This window comes from Gobio gobio (genome assembly GCF_949357685.1).
Source record: "Gobio gobio genome assembly, chromosome: 16".
NCBI lineage: Eukaryota > Metazoa > Chordata > Actinopteri > Cypriniformes > Gobionidae > Gobio > Gobio gobio.
In genome coordinates, this window is record NC_137109.1 from 44,758,021 (window position 1) to 44,776,353 (window position 18,333).

At 36.6% G+C, this 18,333-nt stretch overlaps 3 protein-coding genes across 4 annotated transcripts; 2 read left to right on the top strand and 1 right to left on the bottom strand.

Moving 5' to 3' along the window:
- Nucleotides 1-76: 76 nt before the first annotated feature.
- nipsnap3a (nipsnap homolog 3A (C. elegans)) lies at nucleotides 77-7,959 on the bottom strand. 2 transcript variants are annotated; one of them, XM_079839199.1, is made up of 6 exons: nucleotides 7,577-7,959; nucleotides 5,817-6,024; nucleotides 3,519-3,680; nucleotides 3,142-3,291; nucleotides 578-664; nucleotides 77-437 (listed from the first exon to the last, which is right to left on the bottom strand). In XM_079839199.1, the coding sequence occupies exons 1-6, from the start codon at nucleotides 7,652-7,654 to the stop codon at nucleotides 361-363; spliced, it is 762 nt and encodes a 253-aa protein (XP_079695325.1). In that variant the 5' UTR covers nucleotides 7,655-7,959; the 3' UTR covers nucleotides 77-360. The 2 variants fall into 2 exon arrangements, with proteins under 2 accessions (XP_079695325.1, XP_079695326.1); XM_079839200.1 differs by having other exon boundaries at nucleotides 5,817-6,027; nucleotides 7,577-7,783.
- On the top strand, nucleotides 7,593-10,461 carry LOC307139974 (putative pancreatic secretory proteinase inhibitor). The gene is made up of 4 exons (XM_079839201.1): nucleotides 7,593-9,089; nucleotides 9,177-9,208; nucleotides 9,304-9,416; nucleotides 9,537-10,461. The coding sequence occupies exons 1-4, from the start codon at nucleotides 9,038-9,040 to the stop codon at nucleotides 9,580-9,582; spliced, it is 243 nt and encodes an 80-aa protein (XP_079695327.1). The 5' UTR covers nucleotides 7,593-9,037; the 3' UTR covers nucleotides 9,583-10,461.
- Nucleotides 10,462-10,735: 274 nt separating this feature from the next.
- thg1l (tRNA-histidine guanylyltransferase 1-like) lies at nucleotides 10,736-17,810 on the top strand. The gene is made up of 6 exons (XM_079838296.1): nucleotides 10,736-11,230; nucleotides 13,406-13,582; nucleotides 15,252-15,421; nucleotides 16,744-16,832; nucleotides 17,369-17,476; nucleotides 17,563-17,810. Exons 1-6 carry the CDS (start codon nucleotides 11,043-11,045, stop codon nucleotides 17,722-17,724), a joined length of 894 nt encoding a protein of 297 aa, XP_079694422.1. The 5' UTR covers nucleotides 10,736-11,042; the 3' UTR covers nucleotides 17,725-17,810.
- Nucleotides 17,811-18,333: the final 523 nt, after the last annotated feature.

Below are 18,333 nucleotides of genomic sequence, written 5' to 3' on the forward strand. Positions count from 1 at the left end.
GGAATTCAATGTATGAATTATTGTCTTTGTCAATCTGTTTAAAATTGAACAAGAAGAAGCACTAATCTATGCAAAATGCAATAAGACATAGTTTTTTTTTTATTGCCATGGAAGAATTGCAGAAAAAAAAGACATGTTTTACATAACACTGATGATTAATATCTCCAATAGTTTGTCTTTTTAGTCTAAAATGTGATGCAAAGCATTATTTTTACCCACAATCATTATTTGATCATCTGCAAAAACTTTAAGGAACTTGCTTCAATTCAATCTGTTTATCAGTCCACTTGTTTCCTTTACTGCATAAATTAATTCTCACTCCACATTTCCCTGATTTTGGAGTCAAACCATGAGGCCATGCTATTTGATTGGTGAGAAAGCACAGGGGAACATGAGTTTGTTCTTCTGTGACACCAGGTACGTTGCACTCTCCCTTACTGGAGAAAAAAAAATACAAAAGGTAAAAAAGTAAGGTGAAATGTCATTTTAAAAAAGCAAACAGTAAAACATAAAAGTCCCAGAACGCTTTCATAATCACGGTACAATATTGTCTGCTGTAATGAGTTGTACGATTTACCTGCCGCTACCACTCTGGCATCTCCGTGAGATTTTTGACGTATTGCTGCCCGCTGGTCTGCACTCTCATACCACCATAAAACATGCACTGCGCATTGGGAAAAAAAACAATATTAGAATATATATACAAAAAAAAGCAGCTTGAAAACTATATGGCCCAGATTTACTAAACCTCAACCCCATAAAAGTGCTGATGGGAGTGGAAAGTTCTGCAGAGTATTTAATGACAGTGCGCACATTAAAGCTGCAGTCCGTAACTTTTTGCGCTCTAGCGGTTAATAGAGCTCCGGAGGTCACATGACCCATTCTGTTTACGACGCCATTTTGGCAGGCAAGAACAGCCGGTGCCAGCATGAGTTAAGGCAATAGATTAAACATAACAGATCCCTATAATGCCCCCGGGGTGCTTTTCACGTGTATGGATAAAGGAACGGATAGCTCTCCTGTCAGGACACCTGTTGCACCAGCTGTGCGCAAGCTACAACTAGCCTAGTTTTGACGTAAATGGGTACTAAGTTACAACTTATGCACTCCTAAATATTTTTGCGTTGCACCATTAAACTTAGTTGAAGCCTAAATCTACGTATAAACTAAATATTTACGGAAGCCTCCGATCAGGAGTAACATTAACTGACAGAATAGCAGGCAGACTGATCTGCATCAATAAGCTCTTGTTTTACATTACAGACTTCGGGTCAGCTCAATCAGCTCCCTAGTTCAGTAGTCAGGGCACTGATCAGGGATCAGCCCATTGACTTATGTCCTGATCAGTGCCCTGACTACTGAACCAGGCAGCTGATTGAGGCGCACCCTTCAATTCTTTACACGTATATGATAATGCTGACATACAGGCCTATATGCGCTTACAATTTAAGAGAGAAAACATGTGAATGGATTAACGTTATATGCGATTAACACGAACCCATCCAAAACAGCGCCGCTGTGTGCATCTGTTCCATAGGTCCGTGTTGTGCATGTCACATAAAATCAGTCATAATCAATAAATGTCATTTCTTATTTTTGTTTCAGTATTTATTCATTTATTTAATGATCCTTAATTAAGTTTCAAATAGCCTTTCTTGATGTTATTTATATATAAAAGCACTTATGTTATTCACGATTAAGTATCGTATTTAATGGGAACTTATTTCTATTATTAGGTATGTGAGGCAAAAGTAGTCAAGAATGAAGAATAAACTGAAATTCACGGCATTTCAACAACTTATTGTGATAAAATGATTTCCCATTTGCTTTCCCCCGCCTGTTCTGGCATCCTGGCGCACATCAACTGTCCATCATGTTGAAATAGTACGGTTTAAATAGTCCGGTTTTAAATTAATTTATAGATACAGTTACATACCTGTAGATGTCTGTCTGTGTGTGTGTGTGTGTGTGTGTTCTTTTCCTTCTCCCGCCTCCTGTCAATTTCTTAAGCACGCCTACACGGGACGGCTATTGGTCCAAGAAGCTGTCTATCTTCGTTAACGGACGTGACGTCATAACTTCCGCTGCCAATCCTGTCTAGCGTCAGAGTTTAAAAGAGCGACAGGACGGACGCGAGGATGGCTTTGCTTTCCTGTTCATTTGTGTTTGTTGTGTACCCTTTTGGTTTGTTTTCGTTACGTTTGATGATTTATTTACTTTGGATAGTTTTGAGTTGTCTTTTGTTTCCTTATGTGTTACTTTTGGAGTGGATTGACCGTCCCCTTGGTCCATGGGAAAACTGGACAAGTAGCATGTCACGTGATGTACACCTTGCACAAGCACACGTAGATGCAACAATGCAACAGCCGCTCTAGCGTCCCCCGGTTGCCTGCCAAAATGGCGGAGTTTAGGCTGCGTGACGTCAACCTCCGGACCTCTATAAACAGAACTGCATGCGTCTTGCGGAAGAACATTGCAGCCGGAGCTACTTCTCTCTGTTTATGACTGTGTTCCTCCGCAGCGGTTCCTACCAGACCGGCCTGAAATAGTCCCAATATAAACACTTATTATAAGTGTACCATAATGATTCAGGGTAAGAGAAATACACAGTTTGGAAAATGGATTCATGTTGTACATTCTCATTATATAATTTTTTGTAAATCTTGAAAGTTACGGACAGCAGCTTTAAAGAACACAGACACTGTTGGATTTCCATAATGTCCAACACAGTCTATCAAGAGCAGCGCAAATTCACGTAGGGTCGCAAACAGAGATAATCACTGATAATCAGGTGCGGGTGATCTACTAAAAACCAGTGCAAAATGGCTTAAAGTCCTTCTGTAGTCAACAATTCTATCCCCTAAAACTCATCTGTGCAGAAGTTTTTAGAAATCTTTGATAAATAAAAAGTTCAAAATAACAGCATTTATTTGAAACATACTAAATGTCTTTACTGTCACTTTTAATCAATGTCATGCATCCTTGCTGACTGGAAGTATTAATTTCTTTCAGAAAAACAGACACTGACCCCAAAACTATTGATTGCTAGTGTATATTTAAAATGCAGTATATACTAATTCAATCATAATGACATGATTTGGTAATTGTTTTAAAACATAATTGCTTTCTTGCCTAACTCACCTCGATTGAGCTGTCCAAATTCAGAGTGAAAAATCCCAACTGAGTGGGCGTACCCTGATCCCATGTGGATGCCCACTGCTGCCTGAAACGCCTTACCCCACACCGCCGGACCGCCCGGCTTCATCTGGAAAGTGACCAGCTCGAAAACCCCTTCAGAAAACAACATTTTAACAAAAGCTGTTTAGATAAGAACACCTGAAATATTTGAAATCTGTATATCTTCTTTTGTGAACAATTTATGTATATAATGGCAGAAGGGGGGATATTAAATCAATGAAACCTCTTTGAAAACAGTGATTTGATTTGATTCCAATCAAATCAAGAAGTTGTTCAAATGTTTTTTTTTCTTTGGTTATATGAATGCACATGGTTCACACCTCCGTCTTTGGGTGGCTTCTGAATTTTGCTCCAGGGTATGAGGTACGTGACCTCATTATCCTGAGAGCTCAGCATGGGCATCGCTTTCGAGATGTACTGCTCAATCCAGCCGGGGTCCTGAGCCAGGGCTGCCCGCACAGATGCACGCTGGGCATAGCTGTCTAAACAACATTATAGCAAAGACAGAAAAGAAGGGTTTGTTGTGGTGTTGTATGTGGAGCGGCACTATGTCTTTAGATATTTTAAATAAAATATATGCATACAGTGCATCCGGAAAGTATTCACAGCGCTTCACTTTTTTCACATTTTGTTATGTAACAGCCTTATTCCTAAATTGATTAAATTCATTATTTTCCTCAAAATTCTACAAACAATAACCTATAATGACAACATGAAAGAAGTTTGTTTGGAATCTTTGCAACAACAAAAAAAGCAAAGCAAAAAAAATTATAATAATCACATGTACATAAGTATTCACAGCCTTTGCCATGACATTCAAAATTGAGCTCCGGTGCTCCTGTTTCCACTGATCATCCTTGAGATGTTTCTACAACTTGATTGGAGTCCACCTGTGGTAAATTCAGTTGATTGGACATGATTTGGGAAGGCACACACCTGTCTATATAAGGTCCCACAGTTAACAGTGCATGTCAGAGCACAAACCAAGCCATGAAATCCAAGAAATTGTCTGTAGACCTCCGAGACAAGATTGTATTGCGGCACAGATCTGGGAAAGGGTACAGAAAAAGTTCTGCAGCATTGAAGGTCCCAATGAGCACAGTGGCCTCCATCATCTGTAAATAGAAGAAGTTTGGAACCACCAGGACTCTTCCTAGAGCTGGCCGCCCGGCCAAACTGAGCAATCGGGGAAGAAGGGCTTAGTCAGGGAGGTGACCAAGAGCCCGATGGTCACTCTGACAGAGCTTTCTCTGTGGGGAGAGGAGAACCTTCCAGAAGAACAACCATCTCTGCAGCTCTCCACCAATCAGGCCTGTATGCTAGAGTGGCCAGACAGAAGCCACTCCTCAGTAAAAAGGCACATGACAAATGGCACCTGAAGGACTCTCAGACCATGAGAAACAAATTTCTCTGGTCTGATGAAACAAAGATTGAACTCTTTGGCCTGAATGGCAAGCGTCATGTCTGGAGGAAACCAGGCACCGCTCATCACCTGGCCATTACCATCCCTACAGTGAAGTGTTGGTGGCAGCATCATGCTGTGGGGATATTTTTCAGCGGCAGGAACTGGGAGACTAGTCAGGATTGAGGGAAGATGAATGCAGCAATGTACAGAGACATCCTTGATGAAAACCTGCTCCAGAGCGCTCTGGACCTCAGACTGGGGCGAAGGTTCATCTTCCAACAAGGCAACGACCCTAAGCACACAGCCAAGATAACAAAGGAGTGGCTATGGGACAACTCTGTAAATGTCCTTGAGTGGCCCAGCTAGAGCCCAGACTTGAACCCGATTGAACATCTCTGGAGAGATCTGAAAATGGCTGTGCACCGACACTCCCCATCCAACCTGATGTATCTTGAGAGGTCCTGCAAAGATGAATTGGAGAAACTGCCCAAAAAAAGGTGTGCCAAGCTTGTAGAATCATACGCAAAAATACTTGAGGCTGTAATTGGTGCCAAAGGGGCTTCAACAAAGTATTGAGGAAAGGCTGTGAATTCAATTAAATTCAAATTTATTTGTATAGCGCTTTTCACGATGCATATCGTTTCAAAGCAGCTTCACAGAAAATGCATCTACATTACAATTTAAATTGATTTGTACATGTTATGCATTTCAGAAATGCACATATACAAAGCACACAGATTAGCTAAGGATCTATTATTAATCAATATAATACCTATGGCACAGAAATAAGAATTCATGTTGTTAATGAATACTTATGTACGTAATTTTTGTTCTTCCCCCTTTCGTTTTTATTTTTTTTATAAATTTGCAAATATCTTAAACTTCTTTCACGTATTTATAATGGGGTATTGTTTGTAGAATTGAGGGAAAAATTAATTAATTTAATCCATCTTGTAATAAGGCTGTAACATAACAAAATGTGGAAAAAGTGAATTCTGTGTGCACTGCAGTATCTTTGCGTCAATACAGTAAACAAGTAATCTTACTAAGAATGTCTAAAAATCCAAAACAGGATGGCCAAAACAGCATGTCCCGGCTACTATCAGAGTCAGTTCCCTTTGGTCAGTAATTTCAATTTTGTGTTGTATTTTAGTTATTTATGAGTCTTATAAAGTGCAAATTAGACATTTAAGAATTCAGTAGTCATTCTCACCATACTTCCAGATGTGGAAAACTTGATTGAGACCCCCATATTCCACACTCCAGTATCCGATGAGCTCTGAGTGGGCTGTACGCAGGTGGATCTTCTCATTGGTCAGTTTGAGGAAGGCAGCGTTGAGATGCGGCTGGATGTAATATGTGCGGAGCTCATAGAAGTTTCCGTTCTGCTGCTGAGGTCCGGTGGAGAACGATGCCCTGGGCTGCTGGTGACATCATGTGGTCATTACTGGAACTGTTCAGCTTATAACTTGTATTCTAGCTCTACACTTGATGATTTCATTTAAAAAAAAGGCAGCTTCAGCCTTCTGCTTTTGTTTTCATTTACTGAGGTTCATGTCATTTTTTAGGCAGAGTCCCACCATCCAAAACCATCAGCACATTTAAAAAAAAAACCTTGAAACTGCCATATGTCAAAGATAAACTGTACAAATGTTTATGTTCAGACCAGCCGATTCCCACTTAAGTACAAAGATCAAACCCTATACCTCTAATGTCTATATGCCCCAAAATACTGTATATTACTCTCTACACTTAATGCCATGTTAAAAACTGAACACATAGACACACTGTGTGTAAATATAAAAGGGACAAAAAAATCTGAATTGAAAATGTGTTTTGTTTTTAACATGTAAACATGGATTATGTAAATTTCTAAAATATTTAAGAAGATATAAAATAATAACTGCCCTTTCAGTAAATCAAATAAGCAAAATGAAGTGAAATCCTTTGCACAAAAGGTTAGAATTTCTTCATTTTCACAAGATGCTCTTTGGATCTTTCGCAAATCAATTCAAACTTTTTGAAATTGAACAGTTTGTGCAATTTATTTGAATCGAAAGAAAATGCATATGTTTTTTTTGTTTGTTTGTTTTATATTTGAAACATCAGGTTTTTATGCCTCAAATTATATAATGATATAGAAGAATATGGAGCTCATATTTGAAGAGGAAAAAAAACACCTTGATTTTATTCCAAAATGAGCAAAAATACGCAATTTGATGCGGTTTCTGATATTAATATGGCCAAAAAGTAAGGTGAAATTCTGATAGCTTCAATGAGATTTGTATAACAGTTTAGCGGACTACTTTCATATAATGCATATAAATAACAGTTGTCATTCTATATCTGCCATTAAATGTCTTAGTAAGATGATATTTAAATGCTTTTTTTTTTTAAAGTTGTGTATATTTTTAAACAATGATTGGGAGATGTAACTATATTAAATGTTCATCAAAGGCCTGGTGTACCTTGATATTAGAAAGCTATACTTAAATTTACTCAGTAAAGATTTATATGTATATAGATACGAATTATTTAATTTTAGAATTTGATTATAGCCTATTTGGAATAATAGAGGCAATTTAAACTTTACATTTAAATTTGTGCTTATAATGCAATTTGTAATCAATGTTTATAGTATCAATGCATTTTCGCCTGTAGTCTCAGACTTTTGGACCACATATACTTCAAGAATATGGGCCTCCATTATTAATGAAACACATTTTCTATTTGGCTTATGAAACTCTTTTGCAGTGATTTCATGCTTTTGTAACCACTGCCACTGTCAAGTCCTGAACAAGGTAACGGGGGGGGCGTCCTCTGACGCACTTTCAAAAACAGAACTGGCGTTTGTCTTTTAACTCTATTCAAAAGTCACAAACACTATTCAATATCATCAGATTTGTAAACATACATTGATGCATGTTTCCAACTGTATCCTAAGTAAAACGTGTGAATGATGATTAAACTCACCGTAGGTCGAGTTTTCACAGACAGACGGTGTTCAGCGTGGCGTGACGCGTTCCGGAGAATACCGCGTAATTGTATCATTGTTATCGAAGCGAATCTGGAACTGTACCTGCAGCGTGACTGGCGTGACACATGGACAGAGACCACCTCTGTTTGAAGTTCACTCAGGGCTGCTACGGAAGCCCAAATGTATCGTTCAAGTTCGCTTCGTGAAAGTAGGCGCTCAAAATAATATTTTTATTTCTTATTCATTATTAGCATTCAAAACGTTATATTTATAATTATAAAAAAATATTGTATGGATTGTCAAGCTCGGAGTATCTATTCACACCAAGTGCAAATAGCGTGCCTTGCTGGTGGCAAGTGATATTATTCACACTAAAAAAAACCAAAGTTGTTTACATCTTCAGTGGCGCAATCAGTAAAGCGCATGGCTTACAGATCAGTGTTTGGAGCGACCAACGCAGGTTCGAATCCGCCTTTGATTTGCAGAGCTTGCTCTTCTCTCTTTTCCCATCACAAATCACATCGGAAAGGCATTTACTTTCAATAAAAAAATAAGAACATGTTCTAAATGTGGAAATAAAGTGCCTAACGAAATGGTTAATAATAATAAAAGCATTTATTGGATAGGGTTGGGTAGGTGTAGAGAGGGCTTTTATTGTCTCTTTAAGACGGCATCCATTTAATAATTTAAATAAATATAATCATTTACACTCTATATTATTATTGCATCCTGTTCATGTACAACAATAGCCTACTGAGGTGCAAATAGTATGTTTCTGTCAAAATAAAGTAGGCCTATAAACTACATGTAATTACTAGGCCTATCTAAAATTGCACAGAACTGCTACTTTTATATGGTGTATAGAATATATCACTATGTTCACTTAGTAAATATCATCTACAGCTATTTGCACTTACTGTAAATATTGTCTATCACTAAGAAAATATGTTATTTTCACTGAGTGTAAATCTAGTTGCTATTAAGAATTGTTTAATTTCAGAGAATTTCAAGAGAAAATTCTTTCACACACTCTTCAGGCCCATATTCTCTGCTGATTTAATTATTACATTAGATAATTATTGTTAACTGCATTCCATGTGTAGTGGAATCCCATTTATTTGGGGCCAATAAACAGGGACACACCCCCCAGCCAGACCTGTTTTGAGGGATATTATACAATGCATTTTGGATTGTGCTCAGCAATTTTTGGACAGACTGGAATGTTTATCCCTTAATAAAGAGAGAGACAATAGAGAGGCTCTGTTCTCACTGGTGTTGACGGTGGGTGGGGCGGATAGCCGTCAAAATATCAGCACTCCTCCTCCTCCTCACTTTCAAACTATATGTTACGGGTCATCGTCAATACAACACTCACAAACGAGCTGGAAGTCATCGGACACTAACTAAAAGCTCTCAGCCTGAATTTACAAATCCAGATTTGAAATCCTTTGAGCATCATGACTGGAACAGCAGTGATTCTGATGAGCCTGGTCCTCATCCTGTCTGTGGGTAAGTCTTCCGCACAGTCGTTTTAAAAGAGCAAATTTGCAATTAACAACAGCTATAAGATTAATCCAACAGTACCCATTTTTACAGGTGCAGATGATAAATCAAGACTCTACCGCAGAGTAAGTCCATTCATGCAAAAGCAAACGCCTATCAGAAGATGAACTGTGATGCAAGGCATTTCTTGTAAATCTCATGTGTGTTTTTTATCTGACAGCCTGCATGTGGAGGTCTGAGTGTCAATCAAGCATGTCCTCTCAACTACTCTCCTGTGTGCGGTAATGATGGCATCACATACGTCAATGAATGCACCCTGTGTGTGCAGAGAATGTGAGTCCATTCATTTGCTTCTGATAGTGTGTAGGAGAACAGCATTACAGTATGATTTTTAAGGACTGTTAGTAAGCAAGTGTTGATGTTGGATAACTGAAAGGGTGTTTGTTTTTTTAGGCACACGAATGCAGACATTTTGATTGTGAAAGACGACCGCTGCTGAGATGGAGGACCTTATATCATCACTTCGCTTTTCATATCTATGTTTGTTTAAGAGTGTTGTTTGCTATGCTCATCCAGCACTTATCAGTATACCTATATACAGTAGATGTGTGAAACTGCATGTTAAAAGTGAAAAATACCAGTATTTAAATGAATAATATGTGTCAGTTTTTCACATTTGAGTGACTTTGAGTGAATAGTTTTTCTATTTGATTGTTTTACATCAATACTGTCCTGTAGTTCCTTCCTAGCTAACAGGGCTAACATTATAGCAAGGTTTCTTTCAAAGTTATGGACAAACGTTCTTCCAGTAACGTTAATAGAACGTTAGTTCAAAGTTATCTGGTCTTAAATGACATTATCAAACATTAGCACAAAGATGTTGTTTATATGTCATTCGTGGAACGTTTTTCCTCAAAAAAAAAAATATTTGGATGTTATGTTTTTTACATTACTTGCTCATTTTTCAGAATGGTTCAGAGAACATTCCAAAGTAATGTTCCCATAACACTTGCAAAATTATTAAATAGAGGAAACATTACCTTAAGAACCAAGAAGCACGATTGTTTTGAAGGTACTGAGGACATTCAGAAAGAACGTTACTTAATGGGAACATAAGCTAAACATATTTTTATTGTTAGCTGGGTTAATATATTTCAGCTCTTCCATTAATTTTAAGCAGCTTTTGGGAGCTGCTCAGAGTGCAATGTTTCAAGTGTGAAGTTTTGAGTTGCAGCTTATTTTTCTAAATATGTATAAAAAAATGGTCTAACAAAAAAGGAAATGTGACATGATGATGACATGACAAACCTTGATTTATACCTTGATTTTACATTTTTTGCTAATAAAATAAACATACTTAGCCAAACAATTGTAAGGTTGACCAGCTTCATTCATTTCTTTGCAGCATATTTATGATTATAGCCTATTGAAGGTGGGGAAAAGGAACTGCACACTGGATGCTATTAGGTGCTGCACATTTGTGTGTGTGATATTTTAACTCTCATTCAAAAATACCAACAAAACATCTAGTTACATTACATTTAAAATGTACATTAATGTAATTGTGTATAAGATGCAAGCCTTTAGTTTTCAATTAAATCTGATCAGCTGATGTTTCGTAGACTATGTGGCGGAACACAATTTTCAGAAGTGTATTTTGAGGGACTGTTTAAGGTGACGTACCAATACAATGACCGCTCACTTACATGTGAGTTTTGACACAACATTATTCCGGTTAAGAAATAAATATTGTGTAAACAATATAACGTTACATATTATTTAATAATACAACGCGTTTTAAGATTTAAGACTAATACCGATAATCACTTCTTCCTGAGACATGAATGTTAAAAATGCGCTTTCTGGATGTCAGCTAACCAGTTAACCCTCACAAATATTCAGAATTAACAACATTATTAAAGTTAAAGTTATTTAATAACTCGCATCTCTGATATCCTTATGCGGAGACTGTTATCGGTGAACTTTGGAGGGCTTATAAAGCGCAAGACACTCTCAAGTCTTAAATTCAGCACATCATCTGTCATGGCTAAAAGCAAATTTGAATACGTGAGAAACTTTGAGCTTGACGACACATGTTTGAGAAACTGCTACATTGTGGTTCGGCTAGATGGACGCAACTTCCACAAGTAAGTGATTCTAATGCATAGGCTGGGGCGCAGATAGGAGTTTTTAACAGGGGGGGACCAAGCTGTCAGCAAATTATTTAAACTCAATTTGTTATTTGGCGTAATTTGGGCTTTAACTAGTGCTCAAGTAGTTACTTTGCGTAATTTGGGGGATTCTTATTTGAAATCATGGATAAACAACAATGAACAAAGGCAAACAAAGGCCTACCTGATCACCACTAGCAATGCATGATCAGACTGTTATTTGACTAGTATGCCAATCACCCACCAAAACTTAATTTGTCTTCAGCAAAGTATGTTTTATTTAAACATTTGCTTATCTCAACATACAAAGTCTATCATTATGAACAAAAAAGCAAATAACCTATGTGCAAAAAAGAAAATAAATAATAAAAAATAACAACAACAACAACATATTTACATAAATACAAATAAGTATGTATACGGAGTATGAGAATTTCCATCTAAGAATAACAAAAAATTTGAAATTTAAGTGTTAATTACGAGTTTGTTGCAATTTACAGATTAGAAATATCTTTCAAATGATGTAGGACATATTAAGATTTTTTTTTCATCCTAGCCCATCATTTAAGAATCTATATCCTTCGTTGCTCCGTACAATAAAAAAACATGATTTCCTGCTACTGAGGCACTAACAGACTTTTTTCGGGATTTTGGGGAGGAGATTGGAGCTTTAGCTTTAATTTCTACATTTCTATAACTGTTTAGAGAGAGAGAGAGAGAGAGAGTGAAAACGCCGGTGGCATTGTGTGTTTATTGACAACAGAACAGCGTGTAGTGAGAACGTGGGTACAAAGTAATAGTGACCCATGTAGATTATTATTGTGTGTCACCCTGCGACTGCCCCATCGTAGGGATAGTGAGGACGGGGGACGGATCGGGTCACTATGAATCTGGGGGGGTCATGTCCCCCCCGTCCCTAGTGCCATCTGCGCGCCTGGGCACAGGTACAACATTAATGTTACAACGTGTATGTAGGGATGGCAGACGCGAAACAGACGTTTCGGGGCTTTGCCGAGATCCCGAAGCGCAGATGTTTCGAAACACTGCTCCGAACTGTGATTCGAAACACCCATGTCACGTGACTATGGCTAAATGAAGCTTCAAAGTGTTTCATCAGGTGGCGCCTTCCGAAACTGCGTTGATTAAAGGGGGCGGGAACAAGCCACACAGTCACACATCTGTAAACCTAATTCACCACAGTTTAAAAGTGAAGTAAATCCATCTTCACCTCGTGGGTTTTTGTGAGAGGAGAGTGATTTTGTGATAGCGGTGATTTTGTGATAGCAGTGAGATTTATAGTGCGCTTTGGTTAGTTATATTTAGGCTAGATTTAAATAAGATATAGGCTATTGACTGATAGGTATAGACAGTGACATATAGTTAGGATAGATATAGTGACACATTCATATAGGCTAAGTTAGATAGTGACAGATAGATAGCACAGCATAAGTTAGATATATAGAATTATATAGATATAGATAGGTGATATATAGATAGATATATTAATAGAATATATAAAATGGAGGCTGCACGCAAGAGATGCCGTACATCTGTGGTGTGGGAGCATTTCCATTTGGAAGCACCAAATAAAGTGAGATGTGTGTATTGTGATAGGCAGCTAGCCTTCTGCAACAATACATCATCCATGTATTTACATCATCCAAAAATATTTGTGCATGCCAGCAACAAATGTCCCTTGTGAGAGGATTTTTTCAAAGGCTGGAGAAATTATGTAAAAAAAGAAGTCAGCTGAGTCCTTCAACAGCAGAGCAATTCATATTTTTGAATAAAAATGTTTTGTGACAAATGTGACACATTGTGGCTTTATTTATTTTATTAATGTTCATTTTGTATAACAAACAAAATATATATAGTTCTTTACAATGACGAGGCTACAGGTTACAAAACCAAGATCATGTAGTTGTCAGACAGATGTTAAAAACAATTGTTTTTACATGGATCATTGTCAAGGTATTTCAGATCAACACATGGAAATGACCACTAGATGGCGCCGTAGAGACAGGTGTCAGATTGATTCGAAGCTTCGAAACAATATGACACATTTGCTTCAACTGCTTCAGTGCTTCACGAAGCCTCGGTCTGCCCATCACTACGTGTATGTAGTTTCCAACATGATGCCTTTGTTTGCAGGTTTTCTGATCAGCACAACTTCATGAAACCCAATGATGACAGAGCTTTGGGTTTGATGAGCCGCAGTGCCCGGTCGGTCATGGAGGAGCTGGAGGACATCACTATAGCCTATGGACAGAGTGACGAGTTCAGCTTTGTGTTCAAAAAATCAACCACCTGGTTCAAAAGAAGGGCCAGGTATGCCCACACAGTGCCGTAGATAAACTTGCAAACTGTGCAATGCATTTCAAAACCATCTTGATGTCAAACACCGCAGTGGTTGTCAAGGATTATGCTGTCTAGTAGGGGTGTAAGTAACGGTACACAAAACTGACGGTTCGGTACAGCAGTTTTACAAAATTGCTTTTTATTTATTTTTATTAAACAGTGGTTTACTGAAAAAAAAGTGTCTGTCCTTAAATTCATTAAATTATAACAAAAAATGTATTGAAGATTGTAAATTATATAAGGAGCCCTTACTTGCACATTAATATTAAAGGTTAACAACAGAGCCCAATCTATTAGCCTAAATTCAGTTGCTATTTATATTTAGTATTGATAATCAAGACTCAAATGACACAGTACGCAAACATGTAAACTTCACATAAGGCAGTTTTTGCAATAACTTCTAAATCTAATTATAAGATCGGGCCTTCTGCTCAGCTGCCCCCAGTCTGTGGAATGCCCTCCCTGACCACTTGCGGATCCCACAGACTGTAGATGCTTTTAAACGTGGTCTTGAAACCCACCTTTTTAGCAGAGCTTTTTATTGATTTGTTACTTTAATTTTTCAGTTTTATTTATTTTTATTAAAAAAATTTATAAAGAAAGTCCCTGTAGCACTTTGAGATTTTGTTTAATGTAAAGTGCGTTACAAATAAAATGTATTATTATAAAATAGTTTTTTTCTCCAATTCGTTGTTGAAATATATATATATATATATATATATATATATATATATATATATATATATATATATATATATATATATATATATATATATATATATATATATATATATATATATCATAAACACGCGTGCACCGAACCGAAAGCCCTGTACCGAAACGGTTAATTCGGTACGAATACGTGTACCGTTACACCCCTACTGTCTAGGACAGGGGTTTTCAATCCTTTAGATGCCACGGACCCCCAATCCCCCATATATGATCATTTTTATGCAAATGAACCCATACTAAAATTTAAAAGGCAGCTATACATATTTTTTATGTATAAAGACTAAACTTATATTGTGAAAAATAAATATTATAAATGTGTGAAATATTTAGTTTGCTTTTCTACTCGGTATTGAAGCTTGTTTCCGCCACAGAATAAAACGATTTAAAAGATAATTACAACCTTTTCTCTTTTTTGTATCTGACTTTTTTTCCTCACAATTGCACGATTTAAAGTCGCGATTGTGAGTTATAATGTCAGAACTGCATTTGTGAGTTTCTATCTCACAATTCTGACTTTTTTTCTCACAATTACGGTTTCATATCTCATAATTCTGACTTTTTGACATGCATTTGCAACTTTATATCATGCAAATCCTTTTTTATTTTTTTGTTTAGTGGCGAAAATAAGCTTCCATGCTTCAGTACTGTACTGTGTATTATTTATTGTTTATCTTATCTTTATTTATTTATTTTAATACATTTATTAATTTTTTTACTCACAATTCTGTTTTTATTAATTTACATACATTTTGTATTTTAATCTATTTTTATTCTAATCTTATTATTTATTTATTTAAAAACAATTACACTTTTTTCTTTTTTTTATTATAAACATTTCCATTGACCCCTAACACACTCTCCGGACCCTGAAACTCGCTCATTAAATGTTTTCTTTTTCTCTCTACAGTAAACTGATGACCCATGTGTCTTCCCAGTTTTCCTCCAGCTTTGTTTTCTATTGGAAGGAGTATTTCGGACAGCAGCCGCTGTTGTACCCGCCCAGCTTTGATGGCAGGGTGGTGCTGTATCCTAACAACCGTAACCTTAGAGACTATCTAAGCTGGAGACAGGCAGATTGTAAGTTAATGTATTTTGTAGTACGTTTGGGTTGACCGTAACAAAAGGGTACAATAAGATGAAGTAGAGCGATCTGGGCCATTATTTGCATTTTGACTTTGCAAACAGACAATAAATACAACTTTATTTCATGACAACTTTGTGAGAATATGGTAATAACTTACTTGCTTGTGATGGGGCATTAAAGGGATAGTTCACCCAAAAAATGAAAATGTCATCATTTATTCACCATCCAGTTGCTCTGTATGAGTTTCTTTGCTCTGTTGAATACAGAAGTAGATATTTTGGGTATGTGGGTAAGCAAACCGTTGCTGATCCCCATTGACTTCCATAGTGTGAAAAAAAATACTATAGAAGTCAATGGGGAACAGAAACTGTTTTGTTAACCACATTCTTTGAAATCTCTTCCTCTTCATTGGGTGCGAGACACTCAACCCGTTCACACGCTCACACGCTCACACCTTGTATTTCTCACGCAGAGAAATTTCCAGGATAATGCCAACCAAGTTGCGTCGCTATTAACAGGAATCAAGTGAGTTCCACAAAGAGTTCTGAAGGCCCTGCCACGCACCAGCCATTCAAATAAAAAATAAAGCTACCGAACAGCCAATCAGAAAATAGCATTGCTGTATCCGGGTAAGATTTAGATATTCCCGCAACAACAACAACGTTTACATTCTGCCACCTACTGGTGGTTTAGTTTAATGTTTTCGTTCCAACATTTCTTATTTGTATATTCAAAAATATTTAAAACAATCTAATAACATTTTTCAGTGTAAATTATTTAATTTGATTGGCAACAGCCCTATAGTGTCTTATTCTAATTTAATTTATAGATCAAATTTAAGAATATAAAATGAAAGCTGAAGCATAGCCTATATTTAATATGATTATGGGGAAAAATGCCCTTCATAAAAGGTAAAAATATCGAAGATATGCAGATTTAAATATGTCAAAGCTGATTGAACACTGGTGAGACTATTGCTTCAGAATAATTTATATTTACAACACAGTAAATTCTGAAATTCAATAATTTAATTTAATTCAAATGTTGAATTAAATTTAAAAAAAAATTTTTTTTATTGATTTATACACATTTTTCAGATCCCTGCTGCTGTCGCCAAAATCTCACTCTGAACTCAGTTCAAAACTTGAGCCCTGTTTTTGGATGAACTATCCCATTAAATGCACACGTGATATCTCACATTGTTATTTTTTGCTTTGATGATGCATAAAATATAGATTTTAGAAAATGTAACTAGAAATGGATTTGGAATCGTTTCAGAACCCTCACTCTTTTGACATGTGTTGTATCTTCTCAGGTCACATTAACAATTTGTACAACACTGCGTTTTGGACGCTGGTGCAGAAAGGAGGACTGACCACAACACAGGCTGAAGATAAACTCAAAGTATTCTCAAATATTTATGTTCTCAATATTTTTCTATATGATTTATAATATAGATTTGAAGGATGCTTGACACTAAAGTGCAAGGAACAATATAAACGTCTGACTAGGTCTAGTCACAATCTCTTTTAGGAATATTATCCAGTAGGCACTTTTCCCCAGATACATAATCTTGCAATGTTTAATTCTAATTTAATACATATCCCCTATTGGATTTTTTCTTTGTGGTTACACTTTATTTTACAGTATGTGTACTTAGTTTGTACTCCCCTAAGAAAGTACTGGTTAATATAAGGTAACTACATGGGTTCAGATAAGGTTCAGGGTTAGTACATACTTATTACCCAGTTATTACAATTACGTTAATAAGTACATAGTATGTACATGGGGAACATGTAAAATAAAGTGCTACTAATTCTTTCCATTTGAGTTTAGTTAAACATACCTAATTCCAGTACAATTATTTTGCTTATTCACATTCTATAGCTGTAGTGTAATTTACTTAAACTTAAAATATGCATCATTTTTCCCACACACAGGGAACACAAGCAGCGGATAAGAACGAGATCTTGTTTTCTGAGTTCAGTATCAATTACAATAATGAATCCTCACTGCACAAAAAAGGCACAACTTTAATATGGGAAAAGGTAAGGTAAATGTGTGTTTTTTTTAATTCTCTAATATTTTAAAATGAAATTTCTAATTATTTACTTTCTCAAACACTTTCCTTCAGGTGACTGAAACTGCAACTAAACAGATCAAGCGACTAGATGAAGAAGAGACAGAAGTTTCTGTAACACGGACCAGAAAGAAGGTTACAAGTCATTCCTGTGATATCATTGGAGATCAGTTCTGGGAAGAACATGCAGACATTCTGGAAAGTGACCAGTGTTGATCACACGGTTAAAAAAAACTCTACCAGACCAAAATCCGAGTTCATTTTTCCTTTTGGTGTTTAATTAAAAAAACGTTCAATGTTTTAAATGTATTGTCTTTTTTGGAGGAAAAGAAGGTGACTGAGAGGCGATGTTGCCATGTTATTTCCCCCCTAAAATCCCTAGTGGAAACAAGGAGGGATCTTATTCTCTCCTGCAGGGATGAGCATCTGTTTTTCTCTCACCCCCTCTGTGTGTTTTCTCCAGATTTTAGTGTCTTTATGAATTTGGTACAATAGAATCAACATGGGTACATTAAATGAAGTGAGCATGAAATCAGTACTTTAAAGGGATAGTTCGCCCAAAAACGACAATTATGTCATCATTACAAAAATTCTGTCACACAAAAGAAGATATTTTGAATAATATGGGTAACCGAACAGCTTCTGGTCCCCATTGATTTCTATAATATGTCGATGTGTTTGGTTTGGTTACATTCTTCAAAATATCTTCTTTTTTGTTCAGCAGAAGAAAGAAATTCATACATGTTTGGAAGAACTTGAGGGTGAGTAAATGATGACTATCCCTTCAAGGAATATCTGGGTTCAATACAAATTAAGCTCAATCCA